This window comes from Calliopsis andreniformis, chromosome 3, assembly GCF_051401765.1.
Source record: "Calliopsis andreniformis isolate RMS-2024a chromosome 3, iyCalAndr_principal, whole genome shotgun sequence".
Classification (NCBI taxonomy): Eukaryota; Metazoa; Arthropoda; class Insecta; order Hymenoptera; family Andrenidae; genus Calliopsis; species Calliopsis andreniformis.
Window position 1 is genome coordinate 5,735,549 of NC_135064.1, and position 27,661 is coordinate 5,763,209.

At 34.8% G+C, this 27,661-nt stretch overlaps 1 protein-coding gene across 5 annotated transcripts in view; it reads right to left on the bottom strand.

Moving 5' to 3' along the window:
* Positions 1–23: 23 nt before the first annotated feature.
* Pur-alpha (Purine-rich binding protein-alpha) overlaps positions 24–27,661 on the bottom strand; it is a 35,255-nt gene continuing 7,617 nt past the window's right edge. For 3 of the 5 annotated variants that reach the window (XM_076374807.1, XM_076374803.1, XM_076374805.1), the window contains 6 exons: positions 10,986–11,104; positions 10,754–10,856; positions 10,468–10,598; positions 10,033–10,260; positions 9,269–9,448; positions 24–1,266 (listed from right to left, as the gene is read on the bottom strand). In XM_076374807.1, coding sequence (XP_076230922.1) covers positions 955–1,266; positions 9,269–9,448; positions 10,033–10,260; positions 10,468–10,598; positions 10,754–10,856; positions 10,986–11,104 — 1,073 coding nt within the window. In that variant the 3' untranslated portion in view covers positions 24–954. Of the gene's footprint in view, positions 1,267–9,268; positions 9,449–10,032; positions 10,261–10,467; positions 10,599–10,753; positions 10,857–10,985; positions 11,105–13,178; positions 13,344–27,661 lie in introns of those variants that run through there. The other 2 variants (XM_076374802.1, XM_076374806.1) reach the window with 2 other exon arrangements.

Consider the following 27,661-nt stretch of genomic DNA (forward strand, 5'->3'; position numbering starts at 1 on the left):
AAAATAAAGATTTAAGAATTACATAGTATCAAAAGAAAGTATCTTTATTAAGTTACTGGTTGGCAGCATAATTATAAATTTAATATTTCTGAACAGAATGCAAAAACTAAATTAAATCGGTACTCGCGTAAAGCAGACATTCTTATTTCGTAATTTCTTCTATTTTATTCTTTCTAACTTGCTACGCGAGTCTTAAGTCAAATTCAATCATCAAATAGACATTTTTATCGCAACACTTATCACTACTTCTCATATAAAACAAGCAACATCAATCTAACAATACCGATCTATCTTCACTAGAACAAGTCAGAAAAACGGAACAGAAACTTACGCCAAATTCTTCAGTAGTTCTTCCTCCAAGACCGTATAATAGAATTTTTTGTTTCGAATACACTTTTAAGTAACCCGATATTTTCAACTATGCTTAGAAAACCGCAAAAACCATTAAATGTTAATATCATCATAAACGCTTTTAATCGCGAGACGCGTTTAAATTAAGAAACTGTTAATACTTCCAAGATGGCGACACATTCGAATCAGTGATATGTTTGTAACATTCGTAATATCCTTTGAATTTACGTAAAGGAAAATTTCTTAAACAGTTGTTCGATCAAAATTTTCGCATAAAAAAATTGTCACCTTAAAGAAGTAAAGATAATAACTAAAATTTACCTTAAGAAAAGTTAATTCAAGGATTTCTTTCGCGTACGCTGATTCCCTTGAGTTCGAAATTCGCATTTTCCTCGGAACTAATGTGAGCGCTTCAATTGATGGCGAGTAACTGCTCCCGTTCAAGACTCAAATTCACTTGCGATGGAAGAAATTAAACTACTCGCGAAACATTCGTTTACGCGAACTTCGTAACAGAAAATAACGAAATTGAATGACAGACATCGAGGTCCCGCTCGCTCCGACCGGAAGCGCTCGCGCTGCGCATCTGGAAGCGGAAACGACTTAAACCTGTACTGTTTCTAAGCGCGGCACTCCTTGAATCTCCTGCGACGCCGTAGAAGCGCTAGAAACGTTCTCTTCGGACATTGTGCTTTTGCTGCCGCTCGACGTGGTCAGAGCGGAAGTGGAAGACATCGGGATATCGTTTGATGTCGGGACTTGCGAGGCAGGAGCGGACATAGATTTCTCAGGATTGATGGAGGATGGTTCCAATTGTCGTGGCAGGGATTTGCGTCTTTTCAAGGATTCGCGTTGCCGCTGATCGGCCTGCCGTTTTTCTGTTTTGTTCTTAACGCCGCCGGGCTTCTGCGTTACCTGTCGAATCCAATGCATCAGTGTGGGATCTTTCATGGATAAATGGATCGATAAACCTTAAAGGATCATTTATTGAACAAAAATAGTGACAGAGTACCGGAAAGAATCGTAGACTAGATTTAAATGGTGGGAATTTTTAAAACGCTATAATGATGTTTAGAATTAATGGTCATTTAAATCGTGCGTTCTTCCTTCCGGAAACTCCATGCATTGTATAGGGTGATTCATGTAATTAAGACTAATTTTATTTTTTCATTTAAACTGGAAGCAAAAAACAAATATGTATTTTTCTGATGAATTTTCTAGTGTGGAAAAAATGGGGCTAAGAAATACTATAACCGCGATTTACAAAAGAATGAAATGAATTTCGTCGATACTCTTTTTGTTTCCATTCAATTTATAAATAATTGCACAAACTGTCATATGAATCGCCCTGTACACGAACATAAAATATGATCAATGAATAGGCACTCATCGTGAAAGTTCGAGTTCTCTTTTGATTTAATCATAATCGTCAAGTTCGATTTTGAATCTTCTTTTTTTTCTTTTTTTTTTTTTAACAGAAGCGATTAAAATCGTTTAAGTCCAACAATTAAATCCTACATGTTTATGCACGTAATTATGCATACTTTTCGTGGTACACCTTGAAGATATAAAATGTCCTATTTCCTCTGAAACAACTCGCGCAGACGTTTGAAGACGAGTTCTAAGTATCGATAAGACCTCTAAATGATAACTCTTTTTAGAATGTTGAAGGCGATCGTTGAAAAAAGCCACTGCTCTCTCATTGCATCTTTGGTGGTAAATGAAAAATAACTACGACTCGTGTTTGGAACACGTTATTGTAACGAATATAAGCGTCTCTTTCTTTAATGTTTTCAATGAGGAAATTTTCAGAACAATTAAATAGACTTTGCTTACAAAATATTCGACACTCAAGATGTTATTTAAAATAGCGTAAAAAATTTAAACATCTCCGAAATAGAAATTCTTTGTTGATAACTCCCGTTGAAAGAAGCGCTTATAGCAAGAACGTGCATCGAACACGTGCTTATGTGTATATCACACTTGCTATCGACAGAAAGAGGAGGTGTGGGGGGTTTTGGAGTACATGGACCGCCTAGTTCTTTTATATGAGAATGTCCGGGTAAAAGTATAGACAGTAGAAATGTTATAAAATGAAATGCTCTGTTACCTTGTAAAACGTGTTACATTTAACATCGAGGCGATGAATCTTACTTTTTTTTGTTTGTTTCTTTAATGTTTTGTTTTCAAACGCGTGAGCCGTAGTAGGACTGTATCTATTTTTCTCTTTGTTTTTAGTTTTCTTTTTTTTCATCGAACACACAAGTCAAATAGACGGGCAGCTGTCGTGCTTAAAATGAGTATCGGTTTCTATCATTATTTTTTTTCCCTTTCTCTCACTCTCTCACTCTCTCTTCTTTCTCTCTCTCTCCCTCTCTCTCTCTCTCTCTCTACGATTTTTGCGATTTCCTTGTCCTTTAACCATACAATTAATCGAAACAAATACGCGTGTACACGATCACACGCATTCACTGCTTGCGTGTGTACGTGTACCACGGTTCGTTTCATTTTTTTTGCCTTTTTAAGTTTTTACATTGCTCTTTCTCATCGTTCCTTGCACAATGCGAACAAAAGATCGTCGCCAGTCGTGACTTTTATGGTCGATAGATGATGCTGATATAGTCAGCTGGACTATAGTCAGAACAAAATAAACTTGGCCACTTGCCCCGCTATGATGTCAGGAATAACTTTCAACTTTACACTATGCTAGCATATTTCTCTAAAAGACAGAGAGTGTGTATAAGCATACCAGAAAAGATGAGAAAATAGTAGGGATAACCAGGCGATATGATGGGGGGAGAGCTGGTCAATGGTTTTGAACAGCCAGTTAATTTTGTCTTGACTATAGTTACACTGGGGTCCGACCTTTCGCCCTTCCGATTCAGATTTCTTTTCTCTTCTTGTCTCCCCTTTTTTAAAATAGTTAATATATTAAAATATTACAAACTATGGCGAGAAAACGTTGATTCGAAGAAATAATTAGTATGAACCGTATCCGACAGATCATCCTCGTTTGAAAACTTGACTCGATTATTTTATATAACAATAGTATTATGCTGTTTATCGATTTTCGAAATAAATAACGTTTAAGAGCTGCGAACTGTTGAACGTTTCCTAGCATCGCGTCTCTGTAACGTTTCACCGATATAGGAGACGATGCACATTGAAGACATGGAAATTGACAAAATTAGTTCGCAAATTGCTTCCGCTATGTTCGTCGCAGAAAGCTGACTAGTTTGTGCAATGAATATTATGAATTTGCACTGCATGGAACAAGTAATGCATAGAAAAGGGATTGAAAATTAAGTACAAAATAATCGAAAATTAGTTTCTTTGTGGAATGCATTATGCAAAACTTTACTTTATCGCGTTACTCATTAGCTTATAGTGTTCTTGAGTTATTTGAATGCAGAGTACTAATGCTATTCATAATGCTATTCATGTTCACTACGATTGTTCACAAACGTGTATATTTAACTGAATGCTATCAAAAATATCGAAATATAACTGATAAAAAGGAACAAGTGTTGTTCATAGAAATTTATTTAATTGTATTCTGAGAAATATTTTTCATATTACGGCAAAGTACCAATTCCTTACGAACGAAGACCATGGAATTTTAGATCATAATTTCATTGCACTTACAGATGTTAATTTATAACTTCTTTTAAATTAAATTTAAGAACATATTTTCTAAGTTCTTCCATTAAACCATTGCACCTGAGATTTGACATATCGACAGTCAGAAATTTCATAATAGTTTTAAACCTTATACATAATAAACTCTGGTAACAAAAACATCATCTTAAATTACTGTTTTCCTTTATAGCATTAGTATATTCAAAAGTTCAATTATTATTTAAATAATGACAAGAAACATTTTGAGCTAAAAGGATTAAAACTAAATTTGTTACTTTATGTATAAATCGTTGTGAAATATCTTGCCAAAGGGATTTAGTTGTATGATTGCACTCTGCACTCTGATATTGTTTTCGTTAGGCAGCAATATTTGGAAAACGTCAAAAAATCGCTGCACAATATTGAAACTTGATTTCTATTGACTTCGATGGTACATCATCTCCGTGATCGATTTTCATGTTTGTTTTCTCTTTCCCTTTGTGAAGAGATATAGTTCACTTTTTCAATTATCTCTATACACGCACATGAACACATACACGCACGCATGCACACACGCGAGAGCGCGCTAAGAGGAAGAAAAGAAAACGCCACGCTTAAAGGTGATTCCCTTTTGTTTCTTTTTTTCTTTGTTTGAAAAAGAAAAAGGGGGTAGGAGCGATTCGTGAAATCACGAAACTAATTATCTCTAAACATCGTCGATCAAAGTTAAGGGTTGGCGCCGTTCGGTTTTCCCATCGAATCTTGCTCTCCTGTTTCTTTTCCTTGCCGTTTTTATTCTCGCATAGCGTTTGCTTTGCGCTTACGTTCTACACACTGACTCTACGCCAGACCTGAGTGGGCCGATTAATAAAGTAAGGAGAAACAGTGGACTAGGAGGGGAAACATGATCAAGAGTGAAGAGAAAGGAAGAATAGAATTCATGATTGTTTTTGTTAAAAATTTCAAAAAAGTGTTGAAATATTGGCAAGTCATTGATTGCTGCAAAAGAGACTAACGACAACCCATGTATGTTAAAAAAAGAGAGAACAAAATGAAAATCAGCCCGCTCGAGGCCAGTCCTATGATCAAAGATCAGGACACAACTGATAGTTGTTCTGGTAATGATGGTACTAATAATAGTAATAGTAATAATAATGAGAATAATCGTAATAATAAGTATAATGACAATATAATCGTAATAATAATAATAATTAATAATAATAATGATAAGAATAATCGCAGCGAACGCAGGGTTTTCATACCATGGCATTTAATCTCCAGTTGCAAGTTGAGGGAAACAGCTTAATGTGAGAAAAGTTTGCATGATAAAGTTAATAATTAATCTAATATTCCACCTTAGACAAGGTAAAACTACACTAGCAAGAAGTGTAGAATGAATAAAAAGGTAACGCATGCACCCTCACCCATGGGAGACCAATTATTTGTATAATTAGTAACAGGATATTGTTCTATGCATACATAGCTTGCGAAACATACACAGGCCAGGTATGGAAACCCTACGAAATAATAGCAGTGATAATGATAACAGTAGTGGTCAAAAGCCCCACCAAATATAAACGTAGGTGTGGACTTCGGCTATACCTTTTTCGATATCACAACATCCAGTAAAAGGTTCGCCGATTACCAACCGCACAACGTTTTGTAAAACAGCAAACGAAACACCAAGCTATTCTCTAACAATCACCTTCTCCGCTATATGAAAAAAGAACATTCGATAGACAACTAATGATCATTATAAACTGTATGTTAGTCCATGTGTGGCGACAGTAGATTCTTTTTTTGTTTTACTTCAATAGTACTTCTCTCACTAGACACGATTCAACATATAGAAAGTTTATCGTTATTATTTAATAATAATTATTATTTATCATTTATAATTATTATCTTAAAGCTGTCTAAGGACTCGCTGCGTGGCAGGAGCATCGTGTTTCTTCTTTCTTTATTTGTTTTTTTTTTCTTTATATTACTTTGCTTACTTTTACGTGTCAGACGATTTTTTTGTTTCTTATATCTGTCTCTCTGTGTGTTTCTTTGTTTTTTCTTTTTTCTCTTTTTTTAGTTAGGTACGTTGTAGTCGTCCTCACTTTAATAACATGATTTTTCTTTGTATGCGTTACATACGCAATCGCGTACATTAGACAGTGTGTCTAGGTCACCGTAGGTGTACGTGTATATTTATATCTTAAATATCTACTACTTGTTGATGCTTTGTAATTTGTAATTTGTATAGATCACAATGTGTCATACCATCTGCGCCAGTAAACGATTTTTTTCTATGCCTTTTTCTTTGCCGTTTCCATCAGAACGCTCGGTTTGGACAAATATGCTTTCTTGTGCACAGATCGCGGGTTCGCCGACCCTCTTGAACTCAACAAAGTTTGATAGGTGTTTAAAAAAAAAAAAAAATAGAATAGTGAAAAAGACATACATGATGTTTTTCTATTTCTAATTTTCATTAATCGGTTGACTTATTGACAAAAACAATGATAACAATGATACAAGGAGAACAAGGGTTTGATGAAATTCAAACTATTCTTAAATTGAAGAGGATCGGGATAGCTTTCATGTGTCTTGATAGTTCATCCACTCGTGCGTATTCAAATTTGTTAATTGTGATTTATATTTTCATTATATCATCAAAAACCTACGCGCTAAGTAAATTCAGACCAGCCGAAATTGTCGATTTAGAAGGAAATGCAATCAAAGAAGAAATATCTTATCGAAATAGATAATAGGTTCATTGCTAAAAAATAAATAAAATTTTTTACTCGTCTCTTCAAAACGTCGACGCGCCGGATAACGCAGGAACCGGGACACGTCATTCTTTTCTTTTTTTCTTTAATTAAATAGCACTTTTATGCGTTTAATGCATCTATGCCGCTCCGCTGCTCGATCATTTCGCACCAGTGCGAAATATATTTAAGATTATTCATTATTTCGGTTTCGTCGTTTCGATTAGAATAAACGCAAGAGAACGGATAGATAGTTTCTTTTTTTTTCTTTATCATTGTTGATATTAGCACAGCGTTGCAGAATCAAAGCGTATTAAGATTTTCCTTTTCCACTGAGAAATAACTCGACTGCGTTATTTTCTCCTCCGACTCGGTCGTTCGTTTTGAAATATCATTTGCCTTTTCTTCTCCCTCGTTCGTTTCTCTCCTTTTCCTTTTTGTATTCATAATCATTTCTTTCTGCGCCCGATTGATATGGACCTAAGCAATTGCAAGCCCGCAACACCTTCAATTCGATTGATCGTGCGTTGTCGGATGATACAGTTGCCTGGGTCCACGGACATTGGCATTTCGTTACAATTATACAGTTATATAGATTCTATATAAATACCTAATATGCATTCGTATAATACATACCTAATATGCAATTGTGTTAGAACTCGGCCGTCACTCAAACGTAACGTAAATTACGTACTCGTGCACACCGTCTCTTGTACCGTTCGTCTTTCATGTTAGAATATTTCGTGTTTATCTTGTATGTACCTGTGTGTGTATGTGTGTGTATGTGTGTGTCTGCGTGTATTTATCGATTTAATTTCTCGTGTCTTTTTTTATATATGTGTGTGTATGTGTATTCAGTGCATATGGTCGAATGTATAAATGTGTACATGACTCGTGTACTTGCACTCTGTACTGGCGTCTCTATACCCAGACACCGTGCATCTGCATGCGCACATTTCATACGAATCAATGAAACAAAACATAACATAATCAACTTTGTATAATATACATATTATAGGGATTCGTCTAGCATCATTTCATTTTTCTTCACCTATGTTAATATATATATTATTTCATAATTACTTTAATAGAGACGTCGTTCAGCTTGTAAACGAGTGTGTACGGTGTCGCGATGTATAGATTGTGATTCAACGTTCACGCGGCTAGCGAGTACACGCGCAGTGTTCTGCCTTGTGCGACTTAACTCTTAACGATAAATAACGCGCGTGCGTGCTTGAGAAAAGAAACGCCATCGATTCGAGTCGAAGTTACGCACGCGAAGACTCTGTTGCTTCGCGCACAGAGACAATAAATTCGACAAGAAAAAGATACGTTCATCGAGATATTAGAATTTTCAAGCCGTTTACTGTGCGTCACGGTTAATCTTGGTTAAGTCGACACAAGCGATTGACTTCGCTGACCGCCGTTAACGGACCTTTTTGTCTAACGCGATCACCCACACCACGCTCTCCGTTTTCCTCGCGATCGATATAATCGTTAATATAACAATTCATTTATTCATAAATTCTGAACGATCAAATTCAATTGTAACGTGATCTCCACTACAGTCCATTTCCTCACTAAAGAATTCGTGTCACTTTCCTTGTTCGTTGAACGAATGCGTGACGAGAGCGAAGAGTATGCAGGATACCTCGGTTATCGAGAGCTTCCATGAGCGAAACAACAAGCAGAGAATTAAGAAAATAGAAAGGAATCGAATTGATCGATGCGTAGCATAGAGAAATATTGCCAGGAAATGAACGGTAGTACTAATAACGTTAATTGATGGCAACTTGTATCCACCTAATAAGAGGACATATCGCGCGATAATTCTATATTTTTTCTCGATCCCGTCGTTGCGTATTTCTATCTCTGTATAATCGCACGAGCGGCAAACTCGTTCATTTCGTATGCACGCACACGCACACTCGCTCACACATACACAAGCATACATACGCGCACACCCGTGCACACACACACGCGCACGTACGCACACACACACACATACACATCATCGTCATCATCTACCTTTCTCCCACTATCCTTCCATTATTTCTTTTAGACTTGTGCGGCGATACGGATCACATTGATACGTTAGATCGGATCGCGCGCACACCTCAATCTGTATGATTACGAATCTATATACTCTTAACAGTCAGCTGACGGTTGTGATTCTCTGCGATAATATTTATATCTATATAACCATTCCAGGCGAGTTTTGATGTTTTTCTTTTTCTTTCTTTCTTTTTCCGAGTTAACGACGAGTGACGGTGATAGTGACGGTGGCGATAACGATGACGGTGATGGTGACGGTGAACGATGACGGTGACGGTGATAATGACGATGACGATGTCGATGTCGATGAAAATGGCGATGACGATGGCATAGACTCTGACAAATTCCTTTAGTTCGCTTAATGACTTGAAAACGAGTTACGGTTATAATTCCCCAATGTTCGAGTTAAGTTAAAGCCTTTTTCACTTCATTAAGGGAGAGTCTAAATTTGGATTTGAGTTAGGCTGTTGTGAGGTCGATGGTGATGGTACCTGTGCCACCACCGAGCCCCTTCCTTCGGGCAATACGTTCCCTCCACCACCGCTGTTCATGACGACATTAGTTCCTGCGCCCCTTTCTCTCATCCTTTCACAGTAATCTGCAAATATATCACGGAAACGCGCCCAGGATTTCTCTGGTACGGTGATTGCTGTTCTAAAATGCGTTTTCACCTGTAATAATACATGTTTTATTTATATCATGTGTGTACCACTCATTAGTATGAAAAATTGGGATACTGAGTATATGCATATGTACATGTAAAATGTATCATAACACAATTTCATGTACGAATGGAGAATACGAGAGGAATAAAATATACCTCCGCGAATGTAGGTATTATTTACTATTGAGTAATCATTTAACTAAATAATATATTCAAGTATAAAACTATTTTAGATCTACTTTTGATGCAGTGTAACTATTCTGAACAACAATCTTTTTCAAAAACTAAGAATACAAATTACTAAAAAGTGAAGGTCACAAAAATCGTAGGTATATTAATGAGTTACAAAACTTAATTTAAAATGATACAGATAGTTGAATTAGTTTTCAGGTATAATATCAAACACTTACTGTCAAACAAAAACAATAGTTGTATTTTCGGATATGATTTGAATCTTGACCAATTTTATACTAAATTTGAAGCACGAACATATAGGAAACATACGAAATGAAATTTATTTTTTCAGCGAGCTTGATTCTATCACTACTGTTAAACGAAAAATATGTAGTATATCTTAACTCTACAACGTACCTCAGAAATTCTCATATAGATACCACGGTTATTCTGGCCGATATCAAAATAGAAATTCTTGCTATCCACACGCATATACCGTCCTTCTGGCAAGTCACCCTTGAAACCGCCATCGTCCGTGCCATATTCCTCGAGGAGGTCCGTCAACGCGTCACGGAATTCGATCATACCCTGTGCTGGTATCGCAATTTGCGTTCTAGGTCCTCCCCGTGTGACAGTCTGCGACACCTGTACAAAAAACAATCTTCTTTTACCATAAATATTTCACTTACTCCTTTATTAAAAGCGTGCACGCATACAAGGTGAAAACCATATTTAACGCGAATTCTAATTCCTTGATTTAGAAGAGCCTCTTTACTTTTACCCTCGAAAAACCGTTGCACCTTCAGACTCTATCATTTATCGTAGAAAGTAAATGCATTGGCTGGTACATACAGGGTGACTCACCCGCAGGAAACGGCCGCGAGTATTTTCCTTGAGGTCCAAGTAATACCGCCTGTTATCCTTCGTCATCACTTCTGATTTCAATTTACCGTCGTCTGGCACATTTTCCGAGCTCGGTGGACCTGTAGATTTCACGTTTTAAACTGAGAAAAAATAGTACTTTGAGTTCTGAGAACTCTATTTTCACATATTTTTGTCTCAAATTAAAAGTATTACGGTATAACATAGAACTCAAGAAATATTCATTCAGTGCACGTATCGAGGGTGGTGGGTTTACCTAAAGATGCATAAAAGTCACTAAACGTCGAAAGGTAATTCCGAAACTCGGACGCTGTGCTGAGAGCCAGGTAAATTTGGCTTCTTCTCCCATCTGCTCCAATCTGTAAAATAGAAATGCATTTCTTTCTTTTCCTTTTGTTCCACTTAAAACAAATTCTTAGTAGTTCTACGCGTAGTGTAAGTTAACAGTCAATTCGAATTGTTTAAAAAATAATGTATAAGAAAAATACCTCGGCTACTTTGATAAACCTCCCACGTCTGTTCTGTTTCACATCGAGATAGAATCTTTTGCTCTGTATCTGCAGCATTTTCGTCGCCAACTCCTGCTCGCCCTGCTGACTCTGCTGGCCTGGAATATTGTACAAATAAAATTAATTTGTATCCTTCCTAATTTCATTCATATATTCTTCAAATTTTCATTTGCAGTAGAAGTACTACATTTAAATCTCATTCAAGCTCTGATAACATTTTCATCCAATAAAATGAATGTAAAAAATCCTTTTTTCGTGCTTTTTTATCTTACTAAACAGTCCCTTAGATTAAAACGATAAATTTATGGAATTTCTTAAACAGATACAAACGTACACATTTTTAATTCTTCTCATAAAATTCTCCCAAAAATAATGTAGTTCCTATTGTTACAAATACTCTTCTATGTCAATGCAAAGTTCTTATTAAAAAAATTGTATGAACGACTTGAATAAGTATAACAGTAACAACCATGGCAGTTTCATGGGTTGCCAAGGGGGAAAAGAGAGGATACGTTCGAAGGAACAGGGCGAGGAGCCCAGAATGAGGTCACCCAGTATTTATTGGGTCAGCCTGCGCCCGACGGTCCTCGCTGGATGCCTCGAAGCAATGTTTCTGGGTCGAAGTAGCAAAATTCAACGATCAACGTCGCAATAAGGTGAATAGAGAAGAATTCATATAAGCTTTGACAAGATGTGCCAGAGCAGAAAACAGTTGATATCCTTCGGAACAGGACAAGCAGAGTTCGGTAAAAGGCTGGAGCGATGTTGCTAGTCCTCGTCGATCAATAACAGCTGCACCAGAGAGGTCAATGACCTCTTTGGTACCCCACTACCACCGGATATACCTCTACCTAGTTTTTCGCTGTTATCGGTCTCATCTTATCCTGTTCTTCCGTGAAGGAAGTCTTCATCTTTTGTCTAGACTTGGAATTCGATCGGGTCGCTGCTCAGGAGAAAGAAGGTTGAGGAAGGAAGAGGATCTTGACCATAGAACGCTAAAGAGGTGGTATAGAAGTAATGAGAATTACATTTACTATTTGAGCTACAGGTATTGAAAATAAAATGATGTTTTTCGTTCTGCATAATTATTTTTCTTTTCTTTGTGTAGTTTAGGATAGTATTTTCTAGGGAGAATGCAGAAGATTGAAATATTAAATATTAGGTTTTTTCAATCATTTTCTTCCTTCTTGAACAATTTTCACTATTGGATTTTCATTTACCTTAATTGTAAAATTTTAATAATGTATGTGATGATGCAGTAATTAGATTCGCTGTTTAGAAAACCGTTGCTAACATGATGTAGAACAGTTACGCGACAAATAAGGTCTGCATAGAGCAGAATCATTGCAGAAATTAGTTTAAATATTTTCAAAGTGTTCTGAAACCCATATGGATAAGGAAATAACTCATTTTAACAGTCACTACTTATAATATTAGCAAATGGATTTTAATGTTGTGAAAATATCGAACTCAAAAATTTAACTAAAATTAATGAAAAAATTCGGGAAACCTATTGTAAACGACAAATCTAATATTTCAAGCTAGCAATAAAGACATGGCTTAAAAATGATTGCAATTTAAAACACTTAGTTTAGACACTTTTGAAATATGACGTTTTGAAATTCAAATACAGTGCCCACTGATCGATGTCAGAAAATTAACCAAATTTAATATTTAACAATATTAGATTCTATGAGTCGACAAAATTATTACTACAAATAAATAAGACAAAATTATCTTAATATTTTGCGATTAAATTTAATATTTTAAAATATAAAATTTGAATAATCATCCAATAATATCTGTTACGTGTAGAATTTTCTTAAAAGAACAGTAAAAGTTTTAAAGAAAACTATTTTTCATACATAAAGACGATCTCATATTTAAAAAATACCGTTCTAAAATCTCGGGAAAAGCATAAAGAGGGTATTACAAATTAAAAATAACCAAATTCTGTACTTTAAGATCATTATGTACGAAGTCCATACGACCAAAAAGGATCAGAGAAAGATCAGAAAAATTTACTTTCACATAAAACCCACAATGCTGTCGAGTCCAACCCCGTTCCCGCAGGCATACCATAAAGCTACAATCCGAAGAATCGATCCCCTGCGCGAAACGTGCGTCGAATGATCGATCTAACCGTAAAGGGTTTCCCTCATTGTTACGTACTCGACTGTTGCAGGCTGCCCGGAATCGGGACAGGGCTTAGATCACCCTGGAAGATCCTGCTCTTGAACATTCTGTCTATGCTATGATAGTCCATGCACCTGTACATTCTTCGCGCTTCCACGCGTCCCCCTAAGCTTCTTTCCTCGCTCCTCTAACGTGTATATTTATTCCCTTCTCTGCCCCCTCACCCTGCCCCCCCTCTAATCGATTACTATTTTCAGTTTTCTCTCGAAGGCCTTCGAAATCTTGCTCACGGTGTCTTCTCTCGTCTTCAAGCCTGTTCGTACACGGCCTCGTAGCCTGTTAATCCGTACCATCGTCGACCGACTTGCCCCTATCGAGCTTCCAGCTGGAAATTGGGACAGGGTCGAGAACACTCCATGAAGAAAGGCTCTCCGGGTTTCCCGTCGATACGTCGTTGCACACTCCCTTCTCTCTCTCTCTTTTTCTCCCTTCTCCCCCTCCCTCTCATAACATTCCCCCTAATTGCTCAGCACCAGTAAAACAGTACTCGATTCGCGAGAGAAAGCCTTCCACTCTATCCCTCGCATGATCGCGAATCAGTAGCTAGGGCTGTTTTCCCGTCACTAACTTTAACCATCTCTTCTCGACTTCCTTTGAATACAGTCTCTCGAATTTGTCGCTCTGCCCTCGTTCCTAGGGCTAATTCTGCAAGGCATTACGCTGCCGATGGTACAACCTGTCGCTGGCCCTCGTCCTCGTCGGTGTCGAGCTGCGTCTCCGCGCAACTAGGCCCACCTGCACGATTGTCCGTCATTCTCCGCTCCCCTTTGTTGGCTCGTTCTCTGACGTTCCGTTGAACTCCACCCTCCGTTCGCTGTCTCCACTAGGTCACCATTTATTATCGAGAGGCCAGACCCGCGTTTTACCTCGACTCGTTCATCGTAGCTCACTAGCTGCCAGCTTCGAGGCAACGTTCCCTGTGGCAGGCTGCTGCCAGGGACTCGTCGATTTCCCCGTTAACATCGCCACTACCTGTACGAGAACGTGGTAACAGGTTTTCCTGTTTTCCTACGTCACCACGTTCCCTCGAACTCGATGAATACTCGGACAGTTGTTCCGTGGATCGTGCCAATTCCGCGATGAACTAAATTCTGAACTTCGCGGTGCTTCTGTTGCGTGGCCTCGTTTCGCGTCTCTTTGACGCGTCTCTTTCAGCGGCCTCTCCTGAAAAGATATCTCTGTCCGAGTACAGCGGCAAGCCTTGCCGAGCACAGTTAGCCTAGATCTCTGCTTTCTCTTCACGAAAGGGGAGTACACATTCCCACGTCTTCCAGCGTCTCCTACGCGGGAGCTTCCCTGGGTCTTCTTTCACCGGAGCATCCTGCGTGCAGCGGTTTCACGCACGAGACAGCCCTCCCCTGATCAGAGACTTCCTTCTCGCGTGCTTCCTTCTTACGTAACTAGGATGTCCTCCCATTCTTCTCGTCCTGGCGGCGGTTTAGGCGAGGCTCGACATTTCGTACACCGTCTGAGCTACCCTCAGAGGCACGTCCCGTGGTCGCATCCCGTGCTCGCGGATTTACGAGGCAGACTCGACGTGGACGTTGTCGGCAAGGCACGAAGGGGGCGGGTACATTGATCTCTGCGCCTGGAGCGCGACTCGTGGCGCTGCACCGACCTGCCTCAATACGAACTGCATATTTCCGTTCTCCCTCTTTCAGTTCGTCCCCTCCGCCAGCCGGTCGTTTCCATGAACGGCCGTCGGACGACGCGGCTGCTCTGCCTTCGACGCCTCTGCGCGTCGACGCGTCAACTTTCTGGCCTTTCTTCTCCGCCTTGCTGTACCCGCTGACAACCAACCGACCTCATCTCCTTTTGATCGTCGAGAGTCCCTTGCCACGTTCGAATTTTAAACTGCTACGGAGGTTCCAACTTGCGGCGATTTTCACGACCGCTGTGAAAGTTAGTGGGATTTTTAGTTTCTCGAGGAGTTGAAATCGCTCACTCAGAAAAACATGTAGGGCTAAACGGAATAGTGATTAGTTCTTTAAGGAAGACCATCCTATAAATAGTGAATTATAAATACTGATAAAGTAAATTTATCTTTTGTTGAGTAAATTTGTTAATAAAATCAATAAAAATAACTTTAAGAAATTTTCATAATCTAACGATAAATGAAATTGTTTACAAAGAGTTAAATATTTATAAAAAAACGTGTAAAAAGTATATTTTCTGTATGGAGACGTAATTATTGGCCATTGTCATGTATCCTACTATGTAATGTAGTTTACATTTCTTTTGTCAAAGTCGATTTATTTTATTTTTCAGTTTCAAATTGTTGACATGAATGCAAAATTAGTTTTTATAGAAGTGGTTATACTTTATGGTTTATGTGTTTATTATATAAATATTTATTTCGAAAAAGTACCGTAGTTATAATACTTTGTAAAAATTAAATTTCCTTACTAAAAGCGATATATATTTATTTATAAAAAATGTGTTAAGAGCATTACATTAATTCATTCAAAAATATTTTGCAAGGATAACAAGGATATTATAGAGGAATGTGATCAAAGCCAGACACTTTATTTCGTTAAGTATTTATTTAGATATTTAAAGATTCGAGTTTTTATATATTTCAAATTCTGAAGAAAACTTATAGATTTAAATACTGAAACATTTGAATTGAATTTTCAAGAACTTGAAAATTTGAAGCTTTAATGATTCAAAGATTTCAATTTTAATGTATGATACGTCCTTATTGGGGTTGCAAAACTTACTATTGTGAAATTAAAGAAATTAGATAGACATGGATATTAAATTTGTTAAAAGAACAATTAAATTTTGTTAATTAAAATTTAAAAATGAATAGAAGATTAATTCCTAGTAATTCCTAGTATATTGTTTTATCATTTATAAAAAATTTGAAAAATATATCTAAATTATTCATTTAAGTATTTATGCATTATATTTTTAATCATAGATTTAATGTTATACATTTAATAATCCATTTGCGAAAAACATACATGACATAAAAGCTAATACTGATTTATAAACATCGATTACATGTAGCGTAAGATGTTAACTATGCATGCATCCTGTGTGATTATTTTTCTCTTTGTTTGTACTGCAATAAGTTCAGCTGATTGCTAGTAACGAATTACTGCTGGAAATACATCACGTCTAAAGGATTAATTGTAACTATCATAATTTAATTGAAAGATATTCAAATTTTTAATTTTTCTGAAGATTTAACGTGTATAGTAGTGTGTTAGATTTTTTTTAATATTCAAGTTTATTTCTACTTTTGTAAATTATGGCACTCCCCTTAACTAATGCAAACGTTTCATTGAATTGTTTAAAAGAGTTTGAAACATTATGATAGTCTTTACAAAGACAAAAATCAGAGGAAAAGTAATAATATAGAACCTCCCAATACATTAAGTATTATACTACCACTTATGTCGTAACAATGGAATATGTTTGTAGTACAAAAAAGATGATATGAGAATAAAAGCTGTCTAATTTTAATCATATTTATTTTTGTACAACAATTAAAAGTATTTTCGAAATGAAAAAAATAAGAAACTAAAAAGTTTTTCGCCGATTGTTTTTACATCAGTTTCTTTTTATTTCTTGAACTGTTGACGGCTGTCGCAACGTCTTTTAGATAGTGTGAAGGTTTATTTATTTATTGTAACAAGAGGTTTCATAACATTTTTCGACTATTTTTGAATATGTGCAAATATTCTAAACCTTAACTTAGTACTAATATGAAACCCTACATATGGAACTTCATTTCATTTACTTTTAATCCATATTAGATAAATAAACAATTTTTTAAATTGCTTAGATATATTTAAATATGCCTCGAAGTATCTTATTAGAAGTATCTTATTAAAACGTAAAAGATCATGGGATACGAATTATATGATTAGAACCCTTGCAGCAATAAAAGCAAAGAAAATGGGTCCAAGTAAAACAGTCGAACTGTTTCCTGTACTCAAAATCATATTATAAAGAATTGTCTTCCACTATTGTGAAGAATTTATGTCTTCCACTCAAGAAAACCAGGGTTTCATATTACCCGCACAAAAATTCTTGAGTGGAAAGTACACTTTACCAAATAAAGTTAAAATTTCATAAGCAAAAATTTTCTTTTCTGTTTAACGTTTTTAAATATAAGGGAAGAATATGTGGGAATTAAATGAAAGCCAAATTTAAATCATTTAATGCATAAGTTTGTGAAAAATCGTTAAAAAACAAACTGGGGTTCCATATTACCATCTTTTCCTCTACCTAAAATTTTATACGAGCACTAGACGTGGAGCTCGATTTTCAAACTTAAAAATTTGCTACATTCTAAATATTAACACTTGGACTATTGTGTTCATTTTTAACTGTGTGCAAACATTACAAAATTTTAAAAAAGTACATAATTCACAGAAATAAAATTTATGTGCATATCGTTTTAGCATTATTCAGCTAATTCAAAAAAGAAAATATTTATAAAAAATCAAATATGTATAAGCAACAACAGTACCAATTATTTTGACTTTTCTGGTACTTCTGATTTTAAGAGGGAATAATCATTTAAAACTTTCAAAATCAATTTTTTCTGACACACTTACATCATCTAACATTTTAAGAATATTTTAAAACAAGTTTCTTAAACAAATTCGAAGAATTAGCGAAGTTACAAAGTTTTGAATGAAATGATGCAGATAGCCCCGCAACTTGACCAGGGGGTTTAAACGTGTTTTTCTTGAAGCTACATATTTTAATACGGTGAAGCCCTGATAACTCGAGCTATGTTCGTCTAATCGATTTCTTTTGCATGCAGGTCCATCATTAGATTCCGTATCTGATAACAAATCCTTTTTTTACATTATCCCTTATTTCTGAATTATAAGAAACGTTGATTTTTCTTCTGAAATAACCAAACTTTTTCTTCATTCGTGTTACTATTCCTCTTTTTAAAATGTTTAAAATCCTCTTGGGTATCAGATAGTTATTAATGTTAAGATATGTTTAATACAGCACTGTTTCATTTTTGCACTTAAGATATGATATACAGGCGTTTTTAGGGCTATCCTCTAAAAAAACCTATACGACTTATAAAAATACATTTTTGACCCCAACTTTTTTCGAAGTAATTTAAGTTCTTTTAAATAGTTAAGATGTAATAAAAAGAAAAAAATACATTAAATCAATGAGCTGTAATAAAATGAAGAAAGTATGTACAAAAGTACGTATTCTATGTTGGTTCAAACGGTTATTCTTCCTTAAGAAACATTAGAAATGCTTTAAATGCTTTGGTGATTTCTACGAATAGGATAATTCTAGAATTTCGTGAAATTTTTTTAAATATTTCATTAAGATTCTGTCAGATTATATTGTAATGAAATTGTGTCTTTAATTAAGTTTAAATGATTCAGAAACTTTGATAGTTTCAAATATTTTAAAAGAAAATGAAAATTATCCCAACAATTTTGAAATATTTTGAGTTGTATCTGAAAGTTGAGATGTGTTATGACACCTCAGGAACTGAAAATTTGGACTCCACGGTTTTATAAAAGCAAAAGTACAACAACTTATATATGAAAGCCCAAGTAACCCTTAAATTCATTGAATACATGGCTCCTCTAACAAATTTGAGAATCTTTAATGTAATTATGAAAGTCAGCAAAATTTTAGAAAGTACATAATAAGCCAGTAAGTCTAATGAATTTTAAATACCTGCAAGTTTATAATCTCTTAAAAGCCATAAACAATTTAATGTTTTTAGTAAAGAAATAAAAGTTTGGAAAATCTAAAAAAATCCTGAAGAATTCATGTATAAGATACACTGCCCGCCAAAAATATAGGATTATTCTATTCTGAATCTATTTTAATATTTAAGAATACTCGATAACGTGAGCGAGTTTCTCCACGACGCATCGAATGTAAACAGAGGAATCAAATCAAAAGTACGTTCAAAGTTACAAGATTATTAAACTAGCAGCAAGAAGGATTAGTTGATAAATAAATGCAAATTTAGTACAAACCTATTTTGCCACAGTAAATGTTCGATGTGACTTCCTTTTATTGCAATGTAAAGCTCACATCTACTAAGCTCATTACTACGTTCACAACTACGCTCAATACTAAATGAAAACTGAAAATTTGTACTACGTTTGAAGCTATGAAGTGACCTTTGTTCAATCTAGTTTAATAATCTTGTTTTGACAACTTGGAACGTATGTCTAAATCAATTCTTCTATTTACATTCAATACATCATGGAGAAACTCATTCACGGTACTAAATCAATTCTTTTATTTACATTCAGTACATCTTGAAGAAACTCATTCACGGTACTAAATACACGTAAATAATAAAAGTCAATTTTTCATCGAAAGGATTGACTTTTGGATCTATGTTGATTCGACATTTTTTACTCCTTTCGATGAGTACAATAAGTCCTTAAAGTCTTGAAATACTTTTTTTAATACCTTGTATATCTCGCTGTCGATTATACATGGTGTGTGTGTAGCGACATAGTCGCATATTTAATATGTCTGTTTACATTAGCCGTGTTTATGGTTCGATCACCTGTAGTACCGCTATTTTTGAGACAGTACGTAGTAAGACCATTAATTAAATTTCCATTTACAGTTACTGAGGAAACAAGTCCTAAGAATACATTAATAGAAGATTTTTTTATCCTCTACATGTATTCAGTAGTAATAGACGTATCAGTGTAAATAATAAATTAGGTAAATTTTACTCTGTGACACCCACAATTAGGCCAAAGAAAATTAACTTCATAGAAATTTTCAAGAATAGGTTGTGGCCTATTTAACAATATAGCACATGAACAGCACCAGATCAAAGTCAATACATTCACATTATTATCCAGGATGTTTAACAACAGGTATCAAAAATAGAACGAAAATTAAGAAAGAAGATTTCGTTTCAGAGTTATTAACCTTTTATAGTTGAAGGTCCTGATTTTCTATTCATTTTATCTTAGAAGGGATAACTGAGTTCAAACGGTTAATCATTGAGAGAACTCATAAAATATGCATGAAATATGTCTGAGTTAAGACCTATTCTACTGCTGGCGTGCACTAACTAAGTCAGGCACAACAAAATTAGTAGAATAAGTTCGAAGTTAGAAACATTTAACGAGAGTTTTAAGCATTTTCTCAACAATTAACTCTTTGCACTTGACTGCTGTCTCTCAGGTGACGTGACGATATGAAGGCAAAACAGTAAATCATCGAATGGAAGGGGTTAATAACTTTGAAATGAGGCCACAAATGCATTTTTAGCATTTTTATTATTCATCTTATTTTAGCGTGTAGAATACATACTCCTTAAAATCTCTGATACCTACTGTCGAACAGCCTGTACATATTTTAAATGTACATACGTTCACTTATCTATAACAGCACAGCAATAGCACAGTATCGATACTGCTACAAGTAGATGGACGCACCCACGTTTAATTTACATATAATATGAATTTAGTGCGGCTTATGTGTTGTACTATCAAGTATGCAACAGTCTTCAAGGGACTATTCTCCGTTGACAAGTTGGAGGTACAATAATGTTTATAAACTTTTTTTATGGAAGCAAAAGCATATAATATTATCAAAAAGCTATGTATTACCTAAGAGCATAATTATGTGATTAATAAATCATTTCAAATACACAGAGGAATAAATTTTGTTAGTATTGTTAAACATGAGAATATTTTTTTGTTTCCAGATTTCCGATGTTGGTAACAAAAGCTAAATATGGAATTATTTATTCACTTTCTCAGCTATAAGACGAACATTCTCTTGGAAAAATTATTTAGGTTCCTGATTTCTAACCGATGCAACGTGACCCTCAAAGGAATCATGAAGTGCTTCCTGAGAGACCGCGGCGATTACTTTAAATTGTCGATTTTTGGCATTTATTTAATACGTATGGAAGAGATAACGCACAATTTGAAAAATTTACACTGTCCCAAAAGTTCGTAATGGAGAATTTTCCTAAAGATAGATACAGTTAGTAGGACATCATCTCCTATTATTTTCATTGAAATAAATTAAAGTTTCAATACATATCATGTTTAAACAAATAAAATTACAAATTGCTTCTTTCTGGAAGAGACTTCACTTCTACGAGTAATACCGCACTTTGAAAAATTTTTAATTTTCAATCTAAACTTCGTACTTGAAAAACTAGTAAAAACAAAGTAACTGAGATTTCTTCTGGTATTTTTTTCATGTAAAATAATATTTTCTGGAGACTTCAAATTTCATCGACTGTTTTCTACGTGTTGTAAAATTATGCAATAAGAGGACTAATCTCATGGAGATGTTTGAAGGTAAGATAGATATTTTCAGACAGTTTTTGTATTTTAAACATTAAAGACATCATTTCAGTCGACTTAGCTTCCATTTAAACTGTCGCAGTTATACAAATTAAAAATGCAGCATCTATCCCAAATGTTACGAAGAAATGCCATACTTTCCTGTTTTCGTGAGTTTTGTAAAAGATAACTTGTTCTAACAAAAAACACTTCCACAGAATACCCTCAACGTATTACAAAAGTTACAAAGTTATGAAAGATTATGAATTTTTAATTACTATAATAGTATTGTACAAATAAACAAGAAGTATAATTATGAAGGCACTGTGCAATAGATTTATCTCGAAAAACAAAGAAAACTCACTCCTGAGTATGGTGCAATCATTATCACCATCCCTTAAATACCGAAAGTGTGACATCTCCCCCTTAATTACCCTATTTTAATGTAATCACACTGCCTTATTCTATGAATAGAAGGTTCGAAAGCATCGTCGCTATCCTCTTTATTGTAACATTGTAGCAGATTATCCTGCACACCTGGAGACTTAAATATAACTACCACAATAGTGGCTCGTTAGATTGACGTGATTTGGGACTTACAACGTCAAACTATTCACTCTGCGAGATCTGCTCTCCAGGGTCTACTCTCAACACTCTCAAATAAGATTAGAATCCAAGCTAGTCTTACCACTAAACCATGTGAGAAACAGAAAATGAGAGCTGGAAAAACAGCGAAATTTCTTTGTGACAATGAATTACACGTTTAAAATAATTCGATTGAGGTTTCGTTTAAACTGAACTAGAAATTATAGACATTTCATTTATCATAATTGGTTCAGCGCCTGGCGCATTATGTTTCAAATATCAAGGGGTTTGAGGATCGAAGGCAGGTGACCTGAACGAACCCTCAGCGATTGGGTCGATTCCAGAAAGTGATAGGGATCGATTTCGTCAATCCAACGGGGAACTACTGTATTACGAGAGATAATTAAATATTAATTAAAAATTATGTACTGAAGTAATTGATTTTAATGTAGTTTCTTTGCCTCAGTGAATAGGCCTTGCCTATACATGTTGGAGAAAGTCGAAGGGAGAGAGAGGTCGCAGATGAATTATCAAAAAAGATCACAATAAAGTTAGGAAACACTGAATTAAGCAATTCATACACCTATCGGTAGTAAGACTAATGTATGTAAATTTTATACTTCCTTATTCTTTCTCCAATTTCAAACTATTGAGTGATTACTCTTTCATTTAGCAGGAAGTGAACTGGTACAACTACCTGTAGCTAAAACATTTTAAATTACACGTATTCTTCTCCTTCTTTATTAAATCACAGGGATGTAACAAGTATGTAATAATATAAAAATATTTACCTTTTAACTAAATAAGATATATAAATATTATGACACATTAAATTAGATATTTATAAGAATTATTTTACAAGAGATCACTAATTGTCAGCATACTATAAACATACAATCACGTCCTTTACAAGTTCACCTATTAAAAAAGCTAATCACACGAAATTATACTTGCTTCAATATTTGCCTGAAAGATGTATCTGTATAATTCAGAATTTCGAAAACATTTTAGATTCCAGCCTTAAGTAACTTGTCCTGTATACACAGTGTTCGACAACAGGTATGAAAAATTTTTAAAAGTGATTCTATGTATCAAAACAGAAGGAAAATAAAAAGGACGAAATTGAATTTGAAGTTTTGTTTCGCAAGTTATTAACTGTTGCAAAAGTGTTTAAAATTCGCGTGAAATGCGTCTGACTTCAGACTTATTTTGTTGCTGGCGTGCATTAGCCAGGTCAGACACAGCGAAGTCAGTAGAATAGGTTTCAAGACAAATACACATTACCTTGCGTAAGTATTTGGACACTTTCACGTTAGTAAAATGTGTAAAATATACCAAATAAAATTCTGTAATATAATTTTGGCTACAAATCTCATGTCAGACAATTACTATAAGATTTACAAATACTGATGAGAATAATATTTGATATTAGTTACTATAAATAAAAAAATCTAAATATTTCATGCATTTTTAATTCCGTGCAGAAATAAGAAATCAAGTTGAAATGCAAATTCACCTATCTTCATTTTCGTCTTATTTTCATACGTAGAATTACTTCTTAAAATGTCTAACACCTGTCATCAAACACTTTATATATAGGATGCAACAAAAATATACATAGCAATATCTTAAAGGGTAGAAGGCAAGCTTAAATGAAACATAAAATGTCCTATGATAATTCTGATATCCATTTCTAACGAACACCTTGATATTTTAGAAACTTAAACCGTAAGAAATGGAACAAAATGAATTATGACCTTTTTGCTCTATTAGTTTCCTCTGACTGTTAGTTTAACATATAGGACATTTTGTATTCCATTTGAGCTCTCCCACCGCCCTTTAAAATATTTTGTACATGGTATAGTATATGGTTATATACTAATATGTACAGGGTGGAAATTATAAAGCGTTACATAAAATTGTTACATTATTATTATACATAAAAATGTTTCAGATGAAAGTTGTTCAGCACCGAGGGGAATATTACATGGTGGGACTTTTTTTGCTAGTATTGTAGCTTATTTTAAGACGAATTTGAAAACTATCTACAGAAGGTCATTCAAGGTCAAACTTGCAGAAAAGTGCCGACAAGGTGATTGAAATAAATGTATTGGTAATTTAATGTAATTATGTTTTATTTGTACTTTAGTAAGTATTCAAAATGATTACCTTGTACTTCAATGCACTTAACAATTTTTCGTTGAAATGCTTGTCTAACCTTACGAAGCATTTCAACGTTTATCTTAGCACAAGCTTTGCGTATTCTGTTTTCCATGTTTTCACGTGTCGCAGGCTTAATGGACATTACATAGTCTTTAATGTAACACCATAGGAAGTAGTCGACTGGTGTTAAATCCGACGAACGGAGAGATAATAATTTTGAACACTTCAATTATCAATACATTTATTTCAATCACTTTTTCAACATTTCCCTGCAAGTTTGACCTTGAATGACCTTCTGTAGGTAGTTTCCAAATTCGTCTTAAAGTAAGCTGGTTCCATTTGAAAAAATGGTCGTAACCTTCACCTCACCTTTGCGCGTCCACCGGGAAAAATAAAAGTTCCACCACATGATATTTCTCTCGATGCTGAATAACTTTCATCTCAAACATTTTTGCGTATAATCAATATTTTTGGAGATATTCGTTTGTAACGCTTTATAATTTCCACCTTGTATAGTATATGATTTTCACAGTATACATATCCTGTATATGTATCATAAATAACAAGAATATTGCATAATTAAACATTATAGTTATTATTTTACATCATACCTACTCCTATTAATGCTACATAAAAGTTGAAAAATGTTAAGATTCAATTTTGTAAGTATTATAAGAGAATATTGTAACATGGAAATAAGTGATCTTAATATTTGTCTATATTTTTCGCGATGGAAACATCTTAATTCGTATCTATTTTAAATTTTAGATAAGTGTGACTCCTTAAACTAGAAAATACCCGTATTCCTGTACATGCCTATTTATTACTAAGATTTCAATGTGCATTTATAGCTTTAAAAAGCATCTTAAGCCTTCAATTATAAGAGCACAAATTACGGATCCAGCATGAACAGTATCATTAACTTTTATCTCTATTGACATGAACAAACGGTTCTCAAACTGTGTTGTAAAAGAAGTTTAGTTGTTTCAGAGAAAATCTGTTTACCTACATTATTGGGGTGCATCAGCTCTTGCAAAATGTCTATTTCTCTATGTCAAGGGTTAATATAAAACGCCTAGGGAAACTGTAAGGTTAAGCATGTTGCAATAGCCCGTACCTTTCGATCTAGCTGCATCCTTGCACCACGACTCCTATGCGTTACGTATTAATGATGCTTGAAGATCGACGTCCATGAACTAAGAATGCATCGACCGCATGCATGATTCATGACGGACACGAGCTCATTGAATTTTTGTACCGTTAGAGGCGTAGTAGAAGTGCTTCGATGATGCTCTCTGGTTCGAACCTTTCATGAGCTAGGCATTTCTGAGCGATACTCATCATCTACATAAAGCCGCGATTACACAAAACGAACAAGAATAGAGAGTGAATGCAAGAAGATTAGATAATACGTGTTCGTTGATTAAGCAAACTGTTCTTAAATTCGTTTACAGCCGAATAATGTATCTTTGTGGCAAACGCGGGGGAATACTTGTTCTACCCCTACTTCACCAAAATTCAAACATAAATGAACATTCACACGTTTGGTGCAAATGTAGCTTAAGAAGGTACATGTCTTTGAAGCAACAAAAAGGACTTCTTCACGAATTTATTCAAGAGAAACTATTTCATGAAGTGATTTGACTTTCTTTTTATTACAAGAGAGATACCTATATAGTAGATTATTTAAAAAAATTATTTAATTTGAATACAGACAAAACAGGAAGAAAATAAAGAATGACGAAATTGGAAGCTTTGTTTCGGAGTTATGAATTGTTGTAAAAATGTTTAAAATTCGCATGAAATGTGTTTTTCTTGAACTTATCTTACTACTGACGTCTATTAGTCAGACATAGCGAAATCAGTAGAATAAGTATCGAGTTAGAGACACTGCATGCATATTTCAAACATTTTCTCAATAATTAGTAACTTGGAAACAAAGCCTGAAACACAAGTTTATGTACCTTCATTTTCGTCGTATTTTAGCATTTAGAATTACTTCTTAAAAGTTCTGATATGTCGTCAAATACCCTGTACAAACAAATCTGGCCGACAAATTACTTTTTGTACTTGCGTGCTATTACGAACATAGTTGTACTGTCTGTATGATTAAAGTTCCCACAACTATCCAATTTGAAAATAAATGAAATGTTATTAAATTTTATCGTATTGACTATAATCTGTCAAAGCACGTTTTTAAAATTGTTTAAATTTTACAAAATTACACAATTTTAAAAGCGGAAATAACATTTTACGTAACACTTTGCTCCCTTATTAGCGAGTAAAAATTCAACAAATTAAAGATTTAAAAAATAGCTCGACAGGTCAAAGATAATGTTATCATCTACACGTGCACCAAGTTTCATGCAAATATATGAACAACTGACGGAGTTATCGTACAAACAATGCAACTATGTTTGGACCGCACGTATGTACAGAAATTAATTTGTTGGCCATATTTGCTTATATACAACTTCGACAATTTTTTTTAAATAATCTAGATTCTATCTACCTTCCAATAAAAAAAAGTCAAATTATTTCATGGAGTAGTTTCTCTTGAATAAATTCTTGCAGTCTTTTTTCACTAGGGTAAAAATATAATTAACGGCGAGATATAGCGATTTTAGTACCTAAAATAGCAGGTTTTCTATCTATCTTCTAATAAAAAAAAGTTAAATTACTTTATGGAATAGTTTTTCTTGAATAAATTCTTGCAGTCTTTTTTTCACTGCACTTATACCTGTAAAGGTATAATTAACGGCGAGATATAGCGATTTTAGTACCTAAAATAATAGGTTTTAGGTCCATTTGTAACAATTAGCGTTGTTCCTTATATCACCTTTTGGAATCCCAAATTGACAGAAATCAAGAAAAAAGTATGTCAGTTCGTTCCTAAGTCTCCGATTGGTCATCGCAATGCCGATTGTTAAGCCTCGTTCACATTAGTCAAGATACTTGAATTCAAGTCACTTGTATTCACGTAGCATGATGTCAAGTTTACGCTCACACAAATGAAGTTACATGAATTCAAGTGGTCTGAATTTAAAAGTAACTTGAATTCAAGCTGTCATGCAAAAATAATAAAAATGGCGTCTGAAGAGATGGTGTGTAGTGGTTATTAGGTTATCCAAAGAAAATATGCATTTTTGACAGTTTCCTTGACATTCATATCTGTCGATTTATTTGAAAATTTGCCCTGCAATGTGTATTTCAAGGCAAGGAAAATAGCACATTTATGTTGGTCAAATTGACCCAAATCACTTACACCCGAGCCGCTTGAATTCAAGTAACCTGACTAATCTGAACAAGGCTTTAGAAGTGCGAAGAACCGATACCCAGCTGTTTTACTGGAATCGCTATATCTCGCAGTCGACTACACGTGTGTATGTAATTCCTTGAAATATCGCTTATGTACGTGTCAGTGTT